At 44.8% G+C, this 25,701-nt stretch overlaps 3 protein-coding genes across 4 annotated transcripts in view; 2 read left to right on the forward strand and 1 right to left on the reverse strand.

The window, feature by feature from the left end:
* LOC310756497 (tigger transposable element-derived protein 1-like) overlaps positions 1–25,701 on the forward strand; it is a 796,241-nt gene that overhangs the window by 290,579 nt on the left and 479,961 nt on the right. The gene's annotated exons all lie outside the window — the stretch shown is intronic.
* LOC310757094 (uncharacterized protein) overlaps positions 1–25,701 on the forward strand; it is a 508,648-nt gene that overhangs the window by 286,405 nt on the left and 196,542 nt on the right. The window lies entirely within an intron of this gene.
* LOC310756852 (uncharacterized protein) lies at positions 1,863–23,917 on the reverse strand. Of its 2 annotated transcripts, none has more exons than XM_083601710.1 (3): positions 23,839–23,917; positions 7,323–7,602; positions 1,863–4,011 (listed from the first exon to the last, which is right to left on the reverse strand). In XM_083601710.1, exons 2-3 carry the CDS (start codon positions 7,441–7,443, stop codon positions 2,609–2,611), a joined length of 1,524 nt encoding a protein of 507 aa, XP_083457836.1. In that variant the 5' UTR covers positions 7,444–7,602; positions 23,839–23,917; the 3' UTR covers positions 1,863–2,608. The 2 variants fall into 2 exon arrangements, with proteins under 2 accessions (XP_083457836.1, XP_083457835.1); XM_083601709.1 differs by lacking the exon at positions 23,839–23,917 and adding an exon at positions 17,340–17,668.

Here is a 25,701-nt window from a genome sequence, read left to right on the forward strand (position 1 = left end):
AGTCAGGCTGGGGAAGAGTCAGGGGTGCCTCTGTTAGGATGTGTCTGTTATGTACTGAAGTTCTCACCCTGGACCAGCAGGGGGATACTGTAAATAGTTATGCAAATGAAGGATTGAAAGTGACCTTCAGTGATTGGATAGTCTTAGAAAGTTGTTACAGTAACGTGGTTCTGGAGCTCTATATAAGCAGGCTGACTGAGCCCTTCAGTTCAGTTCTGTTCCAGCTTACAAATAAAGAGCTGCTTTGGAAGAATCGCTGTGTCGTCTGATATGTTCACCCACAACTTAACAGCGTCCAAGGGAACGGGGGCAATTGGCAGGCCCCCAGCTGGCTCCAGCCCACCGGCCGGCAGCCGGGCGAACTCCGGTCCTTGGAACAGCATGTAACTGCGACTCAAGCTTCAGAAACCCTCAGAAGCTGAGCACGCAAGCCAGCAGAGATAAGAACTCTTCGCAACAGAAGGGCAGATTAGAGGCTGTGTAAAGCATATTTAGAGGCATTTTATTCAGCATCAGGACAAAGGAAAAACATGTCTGCTCCCCTTTGTGTCCAAGCAAACAGCTTAAGTAAAATCTATACACAAAACGGAAGTTCCCAGCAAGCTGTGCTGGAGTGTAAACAGGCATGTGACACACAACAGCCTGTTCCTCTTAGGGTGGAACGGAATATCTTAACAGTCTCACCCTCCTGCTGTGACCATCTCTCCTGCCCTGCCCCCCTTGTCTCCCAGAACCAGAAGAGGCATGAAAAGGTTGGTAACGTACAGACTCAGTCTCCAATTGCTTGGATAAAAACCCTGGAGAGGAGGGAACTTAGGCAGCTGTCGGGGACTGGGCAGAGGAGGAGTGGTGGAGACCGCGTCCCCATCCTGACCCTTCCACGGAGGAGGAAGAGGAAGACAGTACAGATTTACAACAAGGGTTTGAGGAAGGTAGCAGCTCAGAGGCAGATGAGGGGAAAAGCGGGGAAATCATGGGATAGCTGGAACAACACCCAGCTGACATGTTGTCATTAGAAAGCATTCCAGACTCTTCATCTCCCAGAACCCGGCGAGCCTTAAAAGTAGGAGAGCAAAGAGCAAAGAGGGTACTTAGTGGCACCTGTAGAGGAAACAATGAGAATGACAAATGAGAACGTGGGAGAGACTGGGGGGGGGGCAGATTTGCTCAGGACAACGCCATTATCACAGAGGCTGGGTTCTATAGCCTCTCTCTGTAAGGATTGAAATAAAAAAGGACGTTAAGAAACTTTCCCTTGTCTTTATACTTTCCTGGGCAACAGGCCAGGAGCTGCTGACAGCATCCTTACAGCAGCTGTGGGGAGGTGGGGACCTTCAATCTCAGCAAGTACTTCATGGAGGCTAGACCAACCAGAGATGAATTAATGTGCCCATTGAGCCTGACACTCCTGTGCAGATCGTGTTTTTGCTAATAAAGAGTTAACTCCAACTTGCACAGTGTGATTTACTGCTGGCTCACTTCTGACACAGGGACTGAACCTGGAACCTTCTGTGTGCAAAAGAGATGCTCTGCCACTGAGCTGTGCCCCTTCTATGCAAAGCACATTACAGAGCAATGTAAGCAGGGTATATGCATATGTGTCATGGGCAGGGCGGGGGGGGGGGAGGAAAGATCTGTGCCCCGAGGAGCTTACAAACTAAACATTGAGAATGTAGGACAGAAGAGAAGAAAGGGGATCAGGAAAGCAGGAAAAGAGTAGCAAGGGATACATGAAGGAAAGTTGCTGCACATTTCAGTGGCAAATGAAAAACACACAGTAGTATCACAACAAAGGGAGAATAATTTCTCTCCATCTACTTTTTGTAAAATTTCAATAAATATTTTATATATAAAAAAAAAATTTCTCTCCATCTACTTTCTTCACATCATGCACAAGTTTATAAACCTTTACCATATTCCCCACTTACTGGACTCCCCCCACCCACCGTGTCCTAAACTGCCACCTTGCCAAAGGCTATGGGGGAAAAGCAGTCTATAAATGTAAGAAGATGAATAAATAAAGAAGAATGAAAAGGCCTCAGTAAAAGGCAATTTCCTATGCTCAAAGTTCATTTCACTGACTTTACACATTAGCCTAGGGCCAGGCCACAGCAATTTCCATCAAACATTAGAATAATTTTCGAGTTTACTTAGTACACAATATGGATAACACTTTTTTTTTTTAAAAAAGGATCCAAGTGCATCCAAAAGGATGAATATTGCTCAAAGAGCCAAACAAAAAACCTTAAAATAATTAAAATATCTTCATGCACCACAGAATTAAAGGCTTGTCCCAGCCCACCTTTGTCTATCCGACCAATTTATTCAGAGCATAAGAAGTGTCATCTGAGTAAATGCCTTTCTGGTCCAGTCCTTTGACCAGAGTGCAATGTTGCCAAACAGGTTGAACATTCCCATGCTGACCCCCCTCAGGCCCATTTTCAAGGCCTGCTGCAAATGGGATTTCTGACACCTTAATGGATTCTCAACTGTTTAGTAGGCTCAAAGCCCGCCTTGCGTATTTTTAATTTGTGTCCCTTCCATGTGGATTCTTTGATGTTTATTAAGGGTCGATCTGAGGCTGAATTCTTTCCCACAACCTGGGCATTTATATGGTTTCTCTCCTGCTGTGATTTCTCTGGTGTCTCACAAGGTGGTGGTTGTAAATAAAGCCTTTCCCACACAGTGAACACCAATATGGTTTCTCTCCAGTGTGGATTCTCTCGTGTGCTTTAAGTTGTGAAGGTCTGTTGAAGCTTTTCCCACACTCTAAGCATTTATATGGTTCCTCCCCTTTGTGGGTTCTCTCATGATTATGAAGACTTGACGTCTGATTGAAGCTCTTCCCACACTCGGAGCATTTATATGGCTTCTCACCGGTGTGGATTCTCAAGTGGACGACAAGATTCGATTTCAGGCAGAAGCTTTTCCCACAGTCCAAGCATTTAAAGGGCTTCTCTCCAGTGTGGATTCTCTGGTGTCTGCCGAGGCTCGCTTTCTCACCAAAACCTTTCCCACAATCAGAGCATTTATATGGTTTCTCTTCCACATGCATCCCCTCATCTGCAAGGTGGGTTTGGTGGTGCTTAATAAAGTAAGATATTTGCCTGAAGCTTTTCCCACAGTTTGGGCATTTATATGGCTTCTCTCCCGTGTGGGTTCTCTCGTGTTCTTTAAGGTTCCCAGCCTGGCTGAACCTTTTCCCGCAATCTGAGCATTTATAAGGTTTCTCTCCTGTGTGGGTCCTCTGATGGGCAATGAGATTGGAGCTCGTGCTGAAGGATCTCTCACAGCCCAAGCATTTGTACGGCTTCTCTCCCGTATGGAACCTGTGGTGGGTTGTGAGCTCAGATATTTTTCTGAAGCTCCTCCCACAGTCTAGGCAGGCGTATGGTCTTTCTCCTGTGTGGGTCTTCTCGTGCTCTTTCAGGGACCCTAAACGGCTGAAGCATTTCCCGCAATCAGGGCATTTGTAGGGTTTCTCCCCGGTGTGGATTCTCACATGCAAAACAAGACTGCCTTTGTGGCTGAAGCTTTTCCCACAGTTGGAGCATACATATGGCTTTTCTCCTGTGTGGATCCTCGCGTGAGCAATAAGGTTTCCTTTCTGATCAAAACTTTTGCCGCAATCCAAGCACTTGTATGGTTTCTCTCCCGTGTGGATTCTGTGATGTCTCACAAGTTTGAAGTGTGCGTTGAAGGATTTCCCACAGTATAAGCACTGGTATATCTTCTCTTCTAGGGTTCTGCCTGAGCTGTTCCCCAATTCAGTCAGTGTCTCTTGCCCCTGACCTTCACAGCTTCCCTCATGGTCTCCGATTTCACTTTGCCAAGATTTACCTCTGATCTTCTCCAAGCAATTTTCCTGTTGCCGCCATAGTCCTTGGGGACTTTCAACAGCTTCTGGAGGTTCAGAAACATTTCCTTCAGGGATTCTCTCGGGTGCACAGAGTTCCCCTTGTTCAGAGGCTTGCCATGGATGATCTATACTCTCAATTGCGCTCCCCTCACCTGAAGGGAGAAGAAAGAGACTACTAAGTGAACACACTTTGTATACAGTCTAGCCACTGGTCTAGGTTAGATTACTCCAATGTGTTCTATGTGCTTTTAAAGACAGTTTGTGAATTATTTGTGGTCGCAGCCAGTACAGTCATACCTCGGGTTACAGACGCTTCAGTTTGCGTTTTTTCGGGTTATGGACCTGCCGAAACGGATTACTTCCGGGTTTCGGTGGTCGTGCATGCACAGACATGCTGCTGCAGGTTGCGAACACTGTGGGTTGCAAACGTGCATCCCGCATGGATCACGTTCGCAACCTGAGCATCCACTGTATGCTAGCTGGTGATCAGCAGAAGGAATGGAATGTGACCTTGTAATATCCAGACAAGCACTGCAAAGACTGAACAATGGAAAATACTGTAGTAATGAACTCTCCCAGGACACTGGGTCTGAAACAACAATGCATATGAAGGTCTACACAAGTGAAATGGATTTTATAATTATACGATGTAACAGAGGCACTTTTTTTTAAGGGGAGGATGTCATCAGCTGCAAGAATGAACTAACAACAAGTGAAGTGAAGGATCAGTTGGACACTAAATAAAAGATGATGTGGATACAGGAGGAAATGATTGACATATGTTTGCAACAGGAGCAGGAAACCTGATATTTTAAGAAATTGTATTAAATTAAAGAAATTTGGTTTGATTTGTAATAATTTGGAAACCGAATAAAAAAATAAAAAATAATTTGAAAAATAAAGACAGTTTGGAAACTACAGCTAGTGCTGCCAGATCAATGACAGGGAGCTGAAGGACTGAACGTATTGCACAGATTCTGGCCCGACTGGCTTTCCCATAGTTTCTGGGTTCAATTCAAAGTGCTGGTTTTGAACTATAAAGCCATAAACCCCTCCCAATATGAACCAGCCTGTATCAGAGACCCTTCTCTGTGAGCTCTAGCCATGGAGCTACCAATTGCCACCATGAGACCATCAGAGGGCCAGGAAGCAGCAGGTTTGAAGAGTCTGTGTGGTGTTGGTGTTAGTGGTTATAGTGTTAGACTAGGACATTGGAGACCAGGGTTTAAATCCTTACTTGGCCATGAAGCTCACTGGGTGACCCTGGCTCAGACTCTGCCTCTCTCAGCCTAAGCTCCACCTCACGGGGTTGTCATGGGGATTAACTGAAGAAAGGGAGAACCACCTTAAGCTTGGAGGGAAAGGTGGGATATGCAATAAATAAATAATGCCTGGTTCATGTCTGTTAAGAACCTGCTCTGAACAGCATATTTTCTTTCTACGCTATTATAATCACTATTTGCAATGGGTTTCAATGCTGTTAGGTTTCTGGCTGAAAAGCAGGATAAAATTGCAATTAAATATAGATAAATAAGTTGTTTCCCTAGCTATGCAGCTGTTTTGCCACTAGGGGGCATATAGATTTAAACATACAAACCCTGAAGAATTGAAGGGATTTCCTGAGAAAGGGAGCTGTTCTTTCAAGACCAGCTATAGGCTTAAGTTTCAACAGGTGTCAGGCAGGGACTTAGCCTGTGCACCACCACCCAGCTCTAGCTCAGAGAGGAGATATGCACCAGCCAGATTATCCTCTGTACACCAATAGTCCAGAGATGTTCAGGTGTTTCCTGATGGTCCCTATAAAGGCTCCCAAATCAGCACTCAGACAAAGCAAGAAGGACTTAACCTATGGACTTAAAGCTGTGTACACACCATGCATTTAATGCACGTTACTGCCCCCTGGGAGCTGTAGTTTGTTATGGGTGCTGGGAATTGTAGGCCTGAGAGGGGTAGACTAAGGTTCCCAGGATTCTTTGGTGGGAGCCTATCTGCTTTAAACTCATGGTGTATATGCAGCCCAACTTTCGCTCTCTTCGTTGCCTAGTTCATTGGTTCATGAGTGTCCTAACTCAGTTATTGCTGATTTATCTGCTGCTGCTACAATTAGTAATGATTATTCAGTGATTTGTTCTACAGTGGTACCTCTGGTTACGTACTTAATTCTTTCCGGAGGTCCGTTCTTAACCTGAGGTACCACTTTAGCTGCTGATGCGCTGCCACTGTACAATTTCTGTTCTCATCCTGAGGTAAAGTTCTTAACCCGAGGTACTACTTCCAGGTTAGCAGAGTCTGTAACCCGAAGCATTTGTAATCCAAGGTACCACTGTAGTGTATGTTTTTTTAATGGACTTGCTTTTTAATGGATTTTATGAGCTCTTATTTACTTGCTTTTCCTGTTAGCAGGGGCGTAGCAAGCGGGGTGCAGTGGGTGCGGTCCGCCCCAGGTGTCCCCACTGAGGGGGGTGACAAAATGGTGGGCGGCACTCACCGCGGGGCCTGCAGCGTGCCCGAGCCACGCGTCTCTCCTGGGAGTGACATGGTGGCTTGGGGCCCTACGCTGCCTGAAATGGCAGCGTGCGGCTTGTGTCTGCCAGGTGGACTCCATGGGCAGCTCAGCGCAGTGCCCCCCCCTGGACGTGGCGCCGTGGCGCCCCTGTGGGCGGATTGACCCACCGCTCCGGGTGCTGAAGCAGCTAGTTATGCCCCTGCCTGTGAGCTGCCCTGTGCAAGGGTGCCATATACATCATGTAAATAAATGAGAGAAGTGGAGCCACATCTGACACCAGGATGCGCTGGCCAAGTTTAAAGACTTATTTGGCTCCATGACTGCTCACAAGTCAGAGAAAACAAGATTACAGCATAGTAACTAAGGGACCAAGTTTACAATTCAGGGAACACCAGTTCAGACTTTGCCTCTGTCACAAATCCATGACCCGGCCCTCACCACGCCCATGCCCCAGATCTGTAAAATGTGGGTAACAACACTGATTTATTTATTACATTTCCTCCAAGGAGCAAAGGGGATAAACATAGTTCTCCTCCTCGCCCATTTTATCCCTCACAACCCTGTGAGGTAGGTAAAGCTGAGAGTAAGTGACTGGCCCAGCTTTACAGCTTAGTAGGGATTTGAACCTTCGTTCCCCAGCACTCTAACCCAGGGCTTCCCAGACTTGGGTCTCTAGCTGTTTTTGAACTACAACTCCCATCACCCCTAACCCGCTGCACCAGTGGACAGGGATGATGGGAATTGTAGTCTAAAAAAGAGCTGAAGACCCGAGTTTGAGGAAACCCGGCCCTATATGATTGCTTAATCCTTGGACAGTGCCTGGAAACTTTTAGGTGAAATAAATGTCACAAGAACTGCAACTATTAAGAAGATGCAATAAATATTTCCTGAAGGGCCAAAGGTTTCAAAACCATCAGTTCCCTAATTTAAGTGGCAACTGTGGGATTTCTCTCTTACCTTGCTCCTCTTCCATTTGGCCAAAGTTCAAGAGCTTGCCCTTGTTTTTAAGCGCTGCAGGGTCAAAGAGACCATCCTCTTCTCCAGCGTGGGTTTTCCGTGTATGTTCCTGTAGACTCATCCCTGAGGTCTGCCTGTTCCCACAGGTTGTAGGCCTCAAAGAAACTTTGCCCTGGACCTTTTGGGGAAAGCACACAAGCTCACGACCTCCTTCATCAGGGTGGGGAAAAGGAGCAGGGAAGGGACGTCTCCTCTATGATCTTATACGCAGTGCTGTCACCTGGTGAGTGGCAAGACAGAAGACGGCATCACTAATGAGATTATATGGCACTATCTGTGCTATCAATATCTACTAGGACCAGGTGATACAGTTGTACCTTGGTACGCAAACAATTTGGCTCCCAAACACTGCAAACCTGGAAGTGAGTGTTCCGGTTTGCAAATGTTCTTTGGAACCTGAAAGTCCAACACTGCTTACACATATTCCAACTGAGTGCAGGAAGCTCCTGCAGCCAATCAGAAGCTTTGGTTTTTGAACATTTTCAGAAGTCGAACAGACTTCCAGAATGGATTCCGTTTGAGAACCAAGGTACGACTGTATATTGATATATTATCTAAAACCAGTTTGAAGTCCATATTGTGGTTTTGGTTTCATAACTTTTGACCTGGCAATATATTGTGAATCACAATGTGTGTGCTTGTATGCTATGCAAAGATCACAACATGGGGAAACCGTGAAGCCAGCCAATGCCTCTACATAGCTCCATCCTTATTTCAGACATTGCAATATCACAATGTTTAGCCAGTGATATATCACAATATTGAAAGCCAGTTATCACCCAGCACTAATACCTACTAGCCAGGATGGCTCTTCTCTGCCTCCATCGTTGAGGGCTGCAAATGCTTCTGAATACTGTTAGAAGTGGGTCTTGAGACCTCAAATTAATATCTGAACAAAATTGATGAAGCAGCGAAGATTTATTGATTACAAAACGTTCTTGCAAGAGTGGGGGTCCAAAGTAGGCACACCTGGTTTTGGCAAATCATTAGCTTAGATTCCCTATACCCAAGCGCAGGTTCCCTCCCTTGTCTCCCCATTGGCTGGGTACTACAAGGTTTACAGCCTATCACGACCGCCTAACGACCCTACCAACATTCCCACCCATGTTTAAATCTCCCATTACTATTGATCTCGACGCCCACCCCGGGGGGATTTTGTCACAGTCAAAACATACACCGTCACATGAAAGACAACAATCCCATGACTGCAATCATGGAGCAGGAATTCTAACAGTCTCCCCATTGGCTGCGTACTACAAGGTTTACAGCCTATCACGACTGCCTAATTACCCTACTAACATTCCCACCCATGTTTAAATCTCCCATTACAGTGGTACCTCGGGTTACATATGCTTCAGGTTACAGACTCCGCTAACCCAGACATAGTACCTCGGGTTAAGAACTTTGCTGGATGAGAACAGAAACCGCGCGGCACTGTGAAGCTAAAGTGGTACCTCAGGTTAAGAACAGTTTCAGGTTAAGAACAGACCTCCAGAACAAATTAAGTTCTTAACCCAAGGTACCACTGTACTCTTGATCTCGACGCCCACCCTCCATATTTACCTGATTCCTGTGCATTTACCTATTGATGCAAGCGACAGAGCCACATCCTGACCTCTAGTTGTCCCAGCTACAGGTGTAAGCGAGTTCTATACTATACCTGCTGAAGGCTACGAATAAACCATATTCCAGCCACAAACTGCCTTATTTACAAGCATCCTAACCAGCGGCAGAGCTAGCCGCTCGGGCACCCAGAGTGGCACACATGCCGTGCACCCAGGGGTGGGGCGATCCGCCTGGGGGCCGATTGGTGCAGCGGCGATCCGCCTGGGGGGATTTTGTCATCCTCCCTCCGGGATGACACCCGGGGCGGACCACCACAACCGCCCCCTCTTCCTACGCCCCTAATCTTAACCATAAGCTGTTCTAATGATGAGTGTGAGCAAGTCTGGGCTATCTGTAGTTGCAGCATTGTGGCTTATGTGAAAAAGCAACATTATCATTTCTCACAAATTCCAGTTGCTGGAAGCCACAGGACGGAAGCATAGACTTGTTCTCGGCTCCTACTTGCCAGTTTCCCCACAAATGCATCAGGTCACCCGGTGTGAGAACAGGATGCAGGACTAGATAGGCCACTGGCCTCATCCAGCAAGCTCTTCTTATTTTCTTAATGGGACAAGGAAGGAAACAGTGACCCTCTGGCTATTCTTATACTCCAAATGCCTACCAGCCACGCCTGACACAGTCTCCTGTGCTGGCTAGGGATGAACGGAGCCCAGGGAAAACTCTGGACAGCCGCAGGTTTCCCACAACCGCCTTAAAAGACTTGCCCTCCTGTCGCTGCTTGCAATTCAGATTGTAAACACAGCTTCTGGACCAGTCTGCCTAGCTGCCCCTTTAACAGCAATCGCTTGCATTATACAGGACCAGGCAATCACGTTTAATCTTCAAACACCAAACAGTAACAGGGACAGGTGGTTATAAAATTTAATAATGGTTTTTGTTACGGCTAAAATCTGGGTGCGGGGCTACTCTGCCACCCAGCTCATCGGACTAAGTCCGTGGGTCCCTGCGGAAGAAAATGAGCTCAGCCGGACAGGAGCAAATTGCAGAAGATCCAAGTTTATTGCGCAACAGGTTCAAGGCAAGATTGAACAGCGAGAAAGGGGTGACATGAACTTTTGAAACTCCCCCCATGTCCCAGAATACAGTGCAAAACACATCCCAGTTACATCATGAATACATTAAGGAAAGGTTGGGTTACACAGATTACATCATGAATACATTAAGGAGAGGTTGGGTTACACCGGATTAACATATGGAGGAGGGAGGGGGGAATATGCAGAGCTGGAGATATGCGCAGATAAGCACATCCTGAGTGCCGGTGATGAGAAGACAATGGTCCATGTATGCATAGTCTGCCACCTGGCATTGCCCGGAGGAAAGGCTTGGCAGAGTGATTTGACAGGATTAGGGTCTTGACACCTTGCTTGAGGGATTATGGAGGACAGGGGAGGTGTGATGGAGTCCTAGAGAAATTGAGCAAATTGGCACGTTGATTTTCTATGAATTTTATAAATTTTAGTCCCTTTTGACATTGACAATTGGAAATAAATTGATATATTGTAGCGAAGAAGAAGGTGAAGAAGACATGCCCCCCCCCCCTTTCCGTAACAGTCCCCCATTCGGAGATAGATTTGCATTAAAGTTCTGTAAGAACTTGCAAATCTTTTCTCCGCACCCTAAATCTCGGTGAAGGTAGGGGTGCCCTGTGAGTGGGAATAGGCTTTAATGGAAAAGGAGGTGGGTTGAGCAGGGCAGCAAAGGAGGGAGCAACACGGACCAATACAATAATGTACGTGTATGTTATATAGATATGCACTAATAACTTGGTATCCACCGTACTAGATGTGTGGGTTTGTGCAAACCTGAAGGGGACTTGCAAGCCATGCCTCTTAAGGTCATTTGCAAGTATAGTAGTGCAGATAGCTGGATATAGGATATCACATAAAAGAACACCTGTTGTATTTTGTTCAATAGTGGTCTATGCTTTACATTTAGCAGGAAGGTCCGCTACTGACTGAAAAAAATGCAGTTTGGTTTTTTTTTAGCTCCACCGTTTTTGTGTTCTCAGGTGCGAAGGTAGCTCTTCTGTGGTCTCACACCGGCATGGTGTCATAGTAGTGGCAATCCCTGGTGAATCCACTTAGGGCTTTCATATTAACCATGTTGCCTGGCACTCACCCCAGCTGGCACAGGTTTGGGCACGTCATGAGGGAAATGTCCTTGCCTTGGCCATTCTATGGGATTTTATTATTATAGGCTCTGGTCTTGCAGTCATGGGAAGTTGCTCACTTGCACTTTAAGGACCAAAAAGCTAATTGCAGCCTGGATACACTTGCCCAATTCAAAATGAGTCCAATTTGAATTTATCTTGCCCCATGGTTCCCAACTTCTCAAACCAATCTGTTAGAATAAAACCATTCTTAGAGGGCATTTGTCCAAATAAGTCAATTTAACTCTATAAGGGATTATTCCTGCTAAACCAAAGCATATGCACTTTCATGAAGCTCCTCCTTGGTAAAGTGAGTTTTAGCACATTTTAAAATGGGTAGGGAAGTTGGCAGAGTGCCAGGTGAAACAACTAAATGTGGTTATGAATTTATCTAGTTCTAAACATTGGACTACATAATAGCCTGGTCTGTTAAAAGCATAAAATGTATGAGAATCCTCCACTGGGTTGTAAGGAATAAGACATTAAACATAAAAACAATTACACACAAAAATAGCCACAAAATAGCCCCCCCCCCATTTGTGGAAATAACACACTGTCAGACACATTTCAACATTCCTACGCAATAACACATAATACAAAACAAACTAATTAAGTATCAGTTGCATATCTTGAGACAATTGTGATATTTTTACGCATGTATCTTCTCAATGCCGGAGCACAGTCTTGAGGTTCAAAAGTGAGAAAATGTCCTTGCAATTCAACTCCTCCCCCCTTTGTCAGGCCCACTCCCCCGGCAGTCTATATCCTTTGAAAGAGATAGCTGTGGCCACTTTGAAAACTTTGGTGTCTGTTGTTGTTGCAGGTCTTGTGGTGGCGAAGCTTTTCATTGGATCTGTAGTAACACATTTGTAGAAGTGATATCCTGTAAGGGGCAGAAAGGGAAAAATAGAAAAGGGAAGGGGCGAAAGGCAAAAGGGATGTCCTCAGTTTCCGTGGGAAGCTGCAAATAATAAAAATCTTAGCGGATTAAGCTTTTTATTCATTACAATATTATTATCACATTTCCATATAATTACTGTTATTATCTGCTAAGTTTGTTTGCTTTCCTTCACTTTGGTTTTTTATCGTCTCCCTCCCATATTATTAAATAAAAAATTACTCCATATGTAGAGAAAGAGAACTGTAAAAAAAATACAAGGTCAAAATAATAATAACACACACACACACACACACACACACACACACACACAATGACCTATGAGGAACCATAAATAAATGCTAAGACACACAATTTTAAGAAATCTGAAGTAACAATGAAAATAAAAGAGTGTTTCTTGATGTGACAATATCGGCTAGGATGTTAATAGCAAAATACTGGGAAATGACTTAATACCAAGAAAATGAATGGCAATTTAAAGTTGTGTAAGTACCTTGAACTAGCCAAAATGACAGAATTAATAAGAAATGCTCAGGCAAAAGGTAAACAAATACCATTCCACAAACAATGTTTGGTTGTGCTTCAATTAATTTCATAGAGATAAATAAATGAAAACAGATTACTTGTAACTTAAAGTGTCAAAGCCGCAAAGAGATGGAAGTCACTAATATAGCAGGGATTCAGACTTGTTTCACAGAACAGAAAGAAAGTTGCTGTGGGAGAAAAGAAGGGACAAACACTTTGTTATCGGGGTCCACATATCCTGTTAAAAGGGAAAATTATTTCATGTGAGAAGCCTGTCAGGAAATGCTGTTCCTAAAATGCACACAAACAAAGTCTGTGATTTACATCCCATTGAGGGGGGGAATGCTTTGATATTTACCTGTGAAAAGAATTTGGCATGTTAAGATTTGAAACTTGGCAACCTCCTGACTTTGACGGTCCAGTACTTAACTCTTTTGTCTTACGTAGCCCCTGGAGCAAAGGACACATTAAGGGTGATTTCCCTCAATGGTTCCAAGTTTTACATAAGGAAATTTGGATAAGTTTCTCCCTGCAGCCCAAGCTCTCCAAACCTCCTCTCCCCTTCCTCTCTCTCTCTTTTTCTTTTCCTTTTTTTTTTTAGCTGATCTAGTCTCTGTGCATGTGCAGAGTTCATGTCTCAGCAAACCTTTTATACTATTGAAAATGTTGAATATTTTGGCTTCAAATTACCATTTGAATAAAGGAAATGAAGGGTAAGGAGTAGATTTTTAAAAATAGGGTTAGATTTAAAACAAAACAAGAAACTCCGCAATTCAAGCATTTACCAAAGTTAGAAATTTTCTAAGGGATCATATTTCCTTCCTTTATTTACAGGAAAGGGCTATCATTTTGTGTGATTTCCCTCTGGTCATTCGCGGAACAATGCCACGCCCTTATATATGGGAAAAAATGGCCAGAGAGTCAGAATTCATAGGATTTTTTTTTTTTTTTTTAACATTTCAGCCTTACCATTTGCAGACAAAAAAATTTTCCTGCCCTTTATTTACAGGATTGGTCAAGGCCCATATGTATTTGTATGTGCTTAAACTTTGAATTGATTTTGAAGTCTGATTTTTAAATAGTAGACAAAATGATAAACACTGTAATCACTCAAATGCTTGATATTACCAGTTGTGCTTCAAAACATCACAGCTTCACCTCTCACCTTTTAAAACTAAAGAGCAAAGCTAGGCTGAATTTCAACTCCATCACCACACCAGAATTTAAGAATTACCCTCCAATGCTTGCGGACACATGTCCTTCCACACAGCCACAAATTGGGAGAGTTGAAAGGGACCCTGGGGTCATCTAGTCCAACCCTCCAAAATATAGGATTCACAGCAAGATTTCACAGCAAGATTTGTACTACCAAAGAGACACACACATACTTATGTACACAGGCACTACTGGGGAAGAGAGCACAATCAATGCTCCTATCATGTACTAAGGAAGATAGATAGGGAGAGGATCTTTTATTAAGCATAATTAAAACAGCCATAGATTTGATTTAACGGGAATACAAAAGTGAACAATTTTTCCTGAACTTGCAGAGGAATAGTAAGCCTAATTTAGATTATTATTATTATTACTACTACTATTATTTTTAATAACTACACATAGGAAAGTGAGATGCAGGGTACCTTAGGAAAGATTGCTCCCCCCTCTTTGCAGTTTCCCTTAAAGGAAGCTTACTCGGGAGTAAATTTACCTGGCACAGAAGTAAGAAGGGAGGAAAAAACAAAAAACTGAAAGAGACAGAATGAAACGGGGGGGGGGGGGCATTTTCTGAGAAAAGAGGCCAGGAAGTCTTATAGAGACTGATATCAGGAGCCTTACAATAACTCTTCTGTCCAACCAAATCAAAGTTAAAACTGGACTCACATATTTTCTTAGAAGGAACACCATACTTTCATAGGCATATGCTTAGTGAAATACATACGCTGCATTTTAGCTAGAGAGAGCAATTGTGCTCAACTAGGCTTTTGCAGCAGAAACATTAGTTTCTTCACAGCACATTTCAAAATACTGGAAAAAAGACTGGAACACGGATGTAGAATCACAAACTCAACATAACATTATCTACCATCAGCTTAAAATCATACCCTCACTTAAGCTACTCGGAGGAAGACTCTTTGGAGCCTCTCTCAAATAACAAACATTTGCACCCTTCATTCTCATTTTGTTTTTGTTTTTTTCTGTTTTAAGATTGATAAGGTCCAGCATGGCTTCCCTAGATTTAAATTTTGAAGCAAGCTTGTAGTTTAAACTATGCACACTTAAGAAAGGCAGTCTGTCAGAGACAGAAGGAACAGACAACACACATAACAGACAACATGTAAACATACATATTCTCATATATGTATTAACAGACAACACACATAACAGACAACATGTAAACATATATATTCTCATTCTTTAGTTGGTTATCGCAAGGAGTTGGGCCGCTTCCTTTGGCTTCATTAAGTGAAATTAGTAGGAAGGTCCCACATGGTTTTATGAGCTTCCTTGCCTCTTCAAACACACCACCAGTTAATCAAACTGGCAGGGCTCACAACGCTTGGTTGACTGGGTACCCCTTTATATATGCATGCATTGCTGTTGTTGCTTTTTTTTGTTTTTCTGTTTTGGGGGGGTGTCTGGGATAGAGAAGGGAGAAAGAGAGAGGTTGATTAGGATTTGGGTAACTTGTACAGGGGGCTATTTAGGGTTTTCCTTTTCCTTGTTGCTTGGCAACTTCCTAACAGGGTTTCCTTTTAGAGAGCTCTTCTACCTAATTCCTTATTTCTTCCTTTCTCACTTATTTTCTTCCTTCCTTACTTATCTATTTCCTGGGGTTTTCCTTTCCACTCTGCCAAATCCCGCCCAATTCCTCTTGAGCTATCCCTCCTGGCAACCTCCTACCTATCGTTACAATCTCAGGAAAAGGGGCCCTACTGGACGCCCGCGCCGTGCGGTGCCAGATTGGGTGATCCCTGGATAGAGTTTTGAACCGAAAATCCCCCTTGCTTTTGGAAGCGGGCTCACGCACGATACACGTGTTACGTGGCACCGACCAGTGCGGCTGGGATTGAGACAGAAAGCAAGACCCCTTCCTGCCCCCTCCGTAAGGGCGCTCGGGAAGTTCGGAAGAAGAACTCCAGCCCCTTGCTTTCAACTGAGATGCCCGTTGCAGAGAGTCGGCTGTCTTTCCAAGCCGGGTCTCTCCGTCTTACTTTCGGACTCTCAATTGGTGCGGCTGACTGGAGGGTTTGAGAGGAGAAAGAGATAGAGCTCAGAACCCCCCTTTTGGGTCGAGCAGCAGTCCACGGTCTCTCACTCCAGCCCCTTGCTTTCAACTGAGATGCCCGTTGCAGAGAGTCGGCTGTCTTTCCAAGCCGGGTCTCTCCGTCTTACTTTCGGACTCTCAATTGGTGCGGCTGACTGGAGGGTTTGAGAGGAGAAAGAGATAGAGCTCAGAACCCCCCTTTTGGGTCGAGCAGCAGTCCACGGTCTCTCTCACCAATTGGACCAAGAGACAGGCGAGAAGGAGCGATAGAGAGGAGGGCAGAGAATTCAGTTGCCAGGAGATTCCACCCCCTTCCCACCAGTGCACTGGGTTTTTTCCTTTTCCTTATACTCACGTGTCTCCTATGATGATCCCGGGATCGATGAATAAGCCGGCTGGATCCCTCTTTGCTCCCCGGCTGAACTCCTGGGGCTTTTGATTACCGCCCGGAGGATGGCCGAGGGTCCAAAGGATCTTCCCAGGCAAAATGGCCCGGTGCCGGCTGAAGATTTCGGGGCCCCCGGTCAGCAACGCGGGAGAACCGCATGCCCCACGTTGGGCGGCCAACTGTTACGGCTAAAATCTGGGTGCGGGGCTACTCTGCCACCCAGCTCATCGGACTAAGTCCGTGGGTCCCTGCGGAAGAAAATGAGCTCAGCCGGACAGGAGCAAATTGCAGAAGATCCAAGTTTATTGCGCAACAGGTTCAAGGCAAGATTGAACAGCGAGAAAGGGGTGACATGAACTTTTGAAACTCCCCCCATGTCCCAGAATACAGTGCAAAACACATCCCAGTTACATCATGAATACATTAAGGAAAGGTTGGGTTACACAGATTACATCATGAATACATTAAGGAGAGGTTGGGTTACACCGGATTAACATATGGAGGAGGGAGGGGGGAATATGCAGAGCTGGAGATATGCGCAGATAAGCACATCCTGAGTGCCGGTGATGAGAAGACAATGGTCCATGTATGCATAGTCTGCCACCTGGCATTGCCCGGAGGAAAGGCTTGGCAGAGTGATTTGACAGGATTAGGGTCTTGACACCTTGCTTGAGGGATTATGGAGGACAGGGGAGGTGTGATGGAGTCCTAGAGAAATTGAGCAAATTGGCACGTTGATTTTCTATGAATTTTATAAATTTTAGTCCCTTTTGACATTGACAATTGGAAATAAATTGATATATTGTAGCGAAGAAGAAGGTGAAGAAGACATGCCCCCCCCCCTTTCCGTAACAGTTTTATATAAATATATCCACAGGGACAGGTGGTTAGTTCTTGCTAGCTGGCAACGCGGAGGAGGAATGATAAAAGACACTGGTGCCTTGCGCTTAAGTAATTTTTGCTTTTTGGGGGGTGGGGGGAGAGAAAGACCTTGAGTTACACTCCCCCCCTCACATTTTCTACCGTGGGCTCCCTTCCAGTCAGCAACTTCCAGCATTCCTGTGGACTCCATTTTCCCATTGTTCAAAGGCTCGTTGGCAACTCACCTATTTTTTCTCCCTGCAGGAATGCAAGAGCCAGCTCTCCTCCCATCTTCCTAACAGAGAGAGAGAGACAGAGAGTAAGAAAGATCAGGAAGAGACAGGAACGACACTCTTTCCTTCCCCCCCTTTCTCACATTCTTTTGTCTCTCTAGGAGAAAGTACTTTATCTATTTAACTCTTAGGTATTTGGACTGATTTTGTTTCTAACGAAAGGCACAATTGCACATGCTCTCCAGCTTTTAATATATGAAAGTTAAATTTAAATAAGGCCATCCTATATCAGCATACCCTCCAACATTTCTCTGAAGAAAAAAATATTTTTATTATTGCTTTTTTTCTAAAAAAAATGTTTAGGGGTACAGTGGTACCTCGTGATAAAAACTTAATTCGTTCTGGAGGTCTGTTCTTAACCTGAAACTGTTCTTAATCTGAGGTATCACTTTAGCTAATGGGGCCTCCCGCTGCCGCCACGCGATTTCTGTTCTCATCCTGAGGTGAAGTTCTTAACCCGAAGTACTATTTCTGGGTTAGTAGAGTCTGTAACCTGAAGCGTCTGTAACCCGAGGTACCACTGTACTAACATTTTGACTCAAGAAAATTACCATTTCAAATGAGGGAAAATAAATACAGTAAATGAACAAAAGTACAAAGATTCACAAACCGTTTAGGGGTATGTGTACCCCTGCATCCCCCTAGAAAAAAGCACTGATTATGATGATGATGATGATGATGATTACTACTACTACTACTACTACTACTACCCTGCCCATCTGAACGGGTTGCCCCAGCCACTTCTGGGCAGCTTCCAACCTATAAAAACATAATAAATCATTAAGCATTAAACAGTTTCCCCATCCAAGGCTGCCTTCAGATGTCTTCTAAAGGGTGGATAGTTACTGTATTTTTCCATGTATAAAACACCCCATGTATAAGATGCCCCCTATTTTGGGGGACTCCGGTTTAAGAAAATGGGGGGAGATCTGTGTATAAGACGATCCACAATTTTGAACATAATTTTTTAATAAAAAAACCTAGTCTTATACATGGAAAAATACGGTACTTATCTCCTTGACTTGGGAGTGACATAACACCATACCCTTTTAACATTTCTCCAATGAAAATAGGGGCGTCCTAAGGAAAAGTAGGACATTCCGGGATCAAATCAGAAACCAGGATGGCTTCTGTAAATCCCAGAATGTCCCTGGAAAATAGGGACACTTGGAGGGTCTGTAGAACTAGGGCCACCCTAACAATATCCCCTCTTTCTCCATGAGCATTACTATTTGACACCCCCTCTCTTTAGGCTACGTCTGCACCACACATTTACACATCTTATTTATTAATTGCATTTATATCCCACCTTTTTTCTCCAAGGAAGAACCCTCACCTCCACAACAACCCTGTGAAGTAGGTTAGGCCAAGAGGCAGTGACTAGCCCAACTCATGGTTGAGTGAGAATTTGAACCCTGAGCTCCCAGGACTGACTCTAGCCCCGACACTACACTCCAGCCACCACACATTTAAAGCACTACTGTACTACTTTCAACAATGATGGCTTCCCTAGAGAATCCTGGGAGCAGTAGTTTGTTGAGTGTGCAGATGGGCGAAAGCTCCACTTGAGGTCTGGTGCACAGCCAAGTCTCTTTATCACCCACCGGCCGCAGCAAGTGACACCAGAGAATTCTCTAGCAAGCAATTGCTCGAGCAAGAAAGGTTGTACGGGAGGTTCCCTCACCCCCTCCAACATTCCTGATGAAAATAGGGATATTTCTCACCCCCCTGCAACTGACCCTCCTCAACCCCCCAAATTTATCTAATCTTATTCTTTGGTAGATTTACAAAAAGAAAAACACACACCAAGAAATAGTTTTTTTAAAAGGGCAAGATTAGATGCGGGTGCACATAGCATTTTGGTTAAAAATCAAGACTCCTTGCATTCCACTCTGCTCCCCTTTTCTTCCTGCCCTGGGTGTCGCTGCCCTATGCCTGCACCTCAAAGCCCCTTTTATAGGGTTTACACACAAAGAAATCATATAAATTCTAGTCAGAAGCTCCTAAGCATCTGCATAGCTGGCAGAAACCCATTGGATACAACTCTTTGTGATGCCCGGCCTGCACCTTGATGTGTCAGGGGCCCTTGCTTCTTACTCAAGTTCTGAAGCCTACATAGATTAAAAAACTTAAAACCTACATACCAAAGGGGAGTGGTAGCCTGATTTATGCTTACATAGACAAGGGGCGAGTTGCTCTTGACTCAGCTGGACTTCTAAAGGCTTGCTCCCAAATACGCCCTTATCTCCCATGCCTCCAGCGACTATGGCAACTATGGGGTTGTGGCACTCATCTTGCTTTCAGGCTGAGGGAGCCAGCATTTGTAGACAGACAGCTTTCTGGGTCATGTGGCCAGCATGACTAAACGGCTTCTGGCACAACAGAACACCGTGACGGAAACCAGAGCGCACACAAACGCCATATGGATTCGTAAAATCATTAAACCCACCCCTTCATTATGCTAGTCATAAAGCATCATTTCAGGGACAGGAACCAATTAGCAGTTCACATCTTTTGACATGTGCAGTTCATTCCCTTTGCTGCAACCTATTTTACACCATCAGCTACACCAAAGTGCTTAATCTGCAATTCCCTTTGAAGCTTCTACAGCATGATTTGTAGGCATTCTCCATCACTTGAGGTCTCCAAATGTCTTCTGATCTGTAACACAGCTTGCTTCCTACCTTCATGTATGGCCTCCTTTTCTTTCCGTCTAGCAGTATCTCTTCAAGACAACTTAACTAAAAGGTTTTAACCATTTCGATCCCTGCACCTACCCTTCTGGTACTCAACTGAGCATCATATGATGCTAACCTCACCCCTAACTCTTTACCGCTCCTTTTCTCTTACCCCCACACATCCATTTTCAACTATATTAACCATTCAAAAAGCAGCCAACTCACGGGACTTGGGGAAATCCACTTTCTTTTGCAAAATTTGATTCAGCAAAAATTAATGGAAAAAAATGAAAGCACTACAAGACTTTTCAACCACTTCTGCCAATCTGGGAAGAGATTGGCATCACCCATTCCCACCACATTGGGGGTTATGAGTCCAGAGACTCCTCAAACTCCTTTAGGACTTGAAATATGAAATCAATATGCTCATCTATTCCTTGCTGTTATCCAGAAACACTGCTTCCAGCCCCAGACTGCGAGTGCCCAGTGCGCTGCACCATGACTTCATGATGTTGTGACGTGGCGTCATATCAACCTTATGATGTCATGGTGGCGCTGCGGCAGCAACTGGGTCCAGGCTTGCGCCTCTGTCACGGGACCTCTGTTTTATTATTTGTAAAATACACAATTTAATACATATACCAACAGGCAGAGGGCCTTCTCGGTAGTGGCGCCCACCCTGTGGCACACCCTTGCATCAGATGTCAAGGAAATAAACAACTATCTAACTTTTAGAAGACATCTGAAGGCAGCCCTGTTTAGGGAAGTTTTTAATATTCTGTTGGGAGCCGCCCAGAGTGCTGGGGAAACCCAAGCAGATGGTGGGCAGGGTATAAATTATAATTATTATTATTATTATTATTATTATTATTATTATTATCTCCCTGTTTTTGGCATCTGCCTCAAGAGACAATGCAGTGAACCACTGGAGAATCACAGCACCTGCTTTGGCTGCAGAGACTGGTACTGCTGCCTCCTGTGTTGTTTTTGCTGCGTTAGCAGCACCAAAGTGACCTCTCTGTGGGCAAGCCTGGGCAGTTTGTATGGAGGTTCTAGGCTGCCCAGATGACAAGACCCCTGTCTCAGCCTCACTGATATGGTCTAAAGGAAAGCAGAGCTTGCATAGACCCTTAATAGATGTTATTAGAATGGAGTAGAAGTAGATTGTGGAGGAGGCTGCACTTATGTCTGGTCCAGAATATGCAGCTAGTGCAAAAAAAAATAAATGGCACCAGCTTGGTTGCAGTTGCCAGAAGGAGGCGTACATGATGCCATCCAACTGTCTAAGCATAGGTAATTAAAAGGAGGATTTATTGCAAAAACAAACAAATACTGTATTTTTCGCTCCATAGGGCGCACCTGACCACAAGGCACACCTAGTTTTTAGAGGAGGAAAACACGGGAGGGGGGGGGATTTCTGAATCAATGTGATGGGAATGTAGAGAAATTTAAAAATTTTGGGAAATGATATATAATGAATTGGGAAAAAAATGTTTAAAATGACATTTGTAAAAAAAAAACCCAGAAGCATTTTTGTTAGTGATTGCAGGACAAGACCTGCCAAGAAAAACAAAGAATTCATTTATGTATGCTACAAAAGCGGCAAGAGTCTTGATAGCAGAAGGATGGAAGAATCAGGAAATCCCAACGAAAGAACAGTGGCAAGAAAAACTGATGAGCTATGCAGAGTTGGCTAAATTGACATACAAATTGTGGGACAAGGACAACTATGACTTTAAGGAAGAACGGGAGCTTTTTACAAATTATCTAAAAAGACAACAAAATGAAGACTCCTTGGCAGGTTTTGAATAAACATACACAAATTTATTGGTTGATAACATGTTAGATAGATAATGTAAGGATATGTACAACTTTATAACATGCAGAGAATAATATGTGCTGAGAAATCAGAGGGAGGAGCTGAGGGAAGTCCTGGGGGGGGAGGATGGAAGGGAGGAAGGGAGGGGGGAAAGGGGAAAAATTAATGTAAGCGACTATATGGTTTGATAATTTGATAATTTGTTATGTTGAAACTGCTAATATATATATATATATATATATATATATATATATATATATATATATATATATATATATATATATATATATTTAAAGGAAGAGCCAAAGTCTGCAGCTGCCGGTTCTCCCCTGCATGACTAACATCCAGGCCTCTCAGTTCCTGGCTGCTTTCTGCAGTTGGCTGCAAACCTTTGCTTGGAGCTGGCTCATTCCTGACACCACCCAACCCCAGAAGAATGCTTCCTATCACTGGCTGGGCTAGTGGAGGGCGGCTGAGCTGTGGAGATCTTGCCAGGTGCTGTTTCTCCTCCGGGTGACAGCCAGTCTAAAGAAAGCAGCTCTGAAGCGGGCCAGTGATGTGTGCATTGTCTGCTCAGGGCAGCAGCAGCACCATCCAAACCAGCCAAATACAGGCCGAATTAACACTCAAATTGGAGGGACAAAGAGCAAGAGTGGGGTGCATGTGTGGAAGGAGGTGGACAACTGGACGCGGGAAGGGGAGTTTAAGGGGGGGGGGAACAGAGGCAAAAGTTCTTTTTCTGAGGAGCCAGTCAGAGCACGCTGGGCTTCTCTCTCTCTCTCTCTCTCTCTCTCTCTCTCTCTCTCTCTCGCCTGGCCTTTCTGTCTGCGTACACCTCCCCTCCTCCTCCTCCCCACTTCCGCCTGCTCGCTTCTCCTTCTCCTTTGTTGCGCACGTGCATCTTTTGTCTCTTGAGACAGACGGGTGCCCACAACAAAAACAACATTTCTGCAGGGAACATTTATTTTACAGTAACTGATGGCAGATGTAAAACAAACTGAGTTTTAATGTGCTTGGTAGAAATTGCCATTGTTATACACTCTGCTACTGGAGAAGAGGAGTCTCTCTTCCAAACTTCTCTCCAACGTTGGGTTATAAGGCCCAGGCTGTGCCTAGATTGTTGCGAGAAACCTTTTCACCTTTTGAGATTTGCGTTGTTTGTTTTTGAAGCTTGTTGGGAGTCTCGGGTGAGACACCCATGCAGTGAATGTTGCTTACGGTACCAGTCGCCACACAGAAGCTGAAAAACATTCTGATGGTTTACTGCTGCAGAAGATAAAGATCAGTAAAACAGTCTGGACGTAGAAATATATTCATAGGGTTTTGCAGATACAAATATGTAGTGATACATACCAGTGCAAAGTATCTCCGTTGCTCTTACATTCAGCAATTCAAGACGAAAAAGCAGACACTACTGAGCTGACATACATTAATCACTTTATACAGCCAGGGCCCTGGGCTGTTACCATAGTAACTGACTTGACTGTTCTTGTGCCTCTGATTCTTATCCACGGAGTGATTTATGCCCATGAAGGAAATTAACCCCTTCCCATGTCCAGTTACTCCAACATAGCTCAGGTTTGAAAACACCTATCTTTTGCGGTTCGGGTAACAGTTGGATCATACCACTGAGTTCCTTGCATGTCTGACCTGTATTGCTATATAATCTGGGTAAACAAAGATCAAACTTCAACCTCTGATCAGTTTCCTTGATTTCTTGCAGTAAGTTTTCCTGCTTGAGAAAGAACTAAAACATTGATTGTTAGAGAATTTTCGGGTGTAGAGATGTAAAATTTCTGGAAATTTTGAAGCCATGAGAAACAAACGTCCACGTCCCCCCACCCCCGCTTTTTTCTGGAAAAAATGGAAATTTTGGAAAAATTGAAAAAAAGTTCAGTGTGGAGTAGTTTTACAAATCGCATGAAACACAGGGTAGATAAAAGTACAATGGTACCTCTGGTAGCGAACGGGATCTGTTCCGTAGGCCCATTTGCAACATGAAAAGAACGCAACCCGCAGCGCCGTGTCTGTGCATGTGCGGGTTGTGACTCGCCGCTTCTGCGCATGCGCGTGACGTCATTTTGTGTGTCTGTGCATGCATGAGCGGCAAAACCCAGAAGTAACCATTTCCGGTACTTCCAGGTCGCCGTGGGATGTAACCTGAAAGAATGTAACATGAAGCTGACGTAACATGAGGTATGACTGCATTGTGCTTTCAATAAAACAGGTAACCACGCCCTTTCCCTCAAAAGCAACAAAAAAAGGAAGAAACCATCAACATAAAAAATAATCAGATTTGCCCCTTAGCACCAACAGCAAATAAAGTTAAGGTCCATCTCAATATTTAAGCTCCATAGAAGGTGTACCCTTTGAGTAGTGTTTTTTTTTAAAACAACAACAACAAACCCAGAAGACACAACATATACATGCAGTTTATTCTATCTCATTTTCTGAACTACTGCTATCATTTTCAATTTCTTCTTGCTCTTCCTCTTTGTCATTTTTCCTCAAGAACTTATAAAAAATGGCTTTGGGGGAAAAGGGGGCGGGGGGGGACCTGTTTCCCCCCCATTCCCCCCCCCAGGCCTTTCCATCTCTACTTGAGGACAGCCAGGGCAAAGCATAAGGTAATTTTTTTGCATGCCAGGCTCAGAAGTAACCAACATCCAGTTATAGTAATACCTCAGGTTACAGACACTTCAGCTTGCGTTTTTTCAGGTTACGGACCTGCCAAAACCAGGAAGTATCGGAACAGGTTACTTCCGGGTTTCGGGGGTTGCGCATGCGCAGAAGAGCCAAATCGCAATCCCCGCGTGTGCAGACGTGCCGCTGCAGGTTGCGAACGTGCATCCCACATGGATCACGTTTGCATCCTGAGCTTCCATGGATCACGTTTGCATCCTGTACTGAATAGTATGTTGCACTAAGACTCAAAGTCTGAAAGGAAAAGGAGTGTGTGTGTTTTTTTAATTGAATTTGTTATTATATATTGTCAGGGAACTGCCATCGGAACTAGAGGAGGAGGCGAGGCTCCACAGCGATGCTGGAGAGGGGCCAAGCAGGGAGAGAGGCAGGTCTCCAGCTGGGGAAGAAAGTCAGCGCAACACCAGGAATAGAGGGGGGCCGATGGGGGAAGCAGAGAGGAGGCTCCAGGACTCTTCGCAGGAGACCAGCGAGGAGAGCACAGGTCCTCTGCTGCCCACACCCACCCTGCGCAGAAGACTTCCGCACAGGGAAAGTAGGTGGCGACTTGGCGTCAAAGAACTTCTTTGCTGGAAGAGGTTCAAGGAACACCCACTGACGGATTCTGCCAGCGACTGAACAGCCACGGAGTGAATGGCTGTCCAGAGAGAAACGGTTTAACCAGGCAACCTAGCCCAGAGCGGCGGTAACTTACGCACAAGCAACCCCTAAAGCCATTACAGCAATCCGTCAGTCCCTGAAGTTGCTTGTGCGCAGCGACAGGCAGGGGAGCATAATGAGTCAAACCGGAGAAGCCGGCGCCACGGAGCAAGCAGCTGGAGTGCAGAATCTGGTGGAGAGGAACCGAGATTTAGAGCAGCATGTGGCTATGCTGACGGCGAGGCTGGATGAACGGAGGGCTCAGGATGCCAAGGTCAGACCCACCCCCATCGCAAGGAAGGTACCGGGGCTGGTGCACAAGTTTGGGGGGAAGCCCCAGGACTACAACGCGTTCCGAACGGACATAGAGTACGCTTTGGAACTGCAGCATGATGACTTTGCGGATGATGGGGAGAGGGTGGCTTACATTGTGGGGCATCTGGAGGATGGGGCACGGGAATGGATCAGGCCCCTA

Source organism: Podarcis filfolensis (genome assembly GCF_964270895.1).
Source record: "Podarcis filfolensis genome assembly, chromosome: 2".
NCBI lineage: Eukaryota > Metazoa > Chordata > Lepidosauria > Squamata > Lacertidae > Podarcis > Podarcis filfolensis.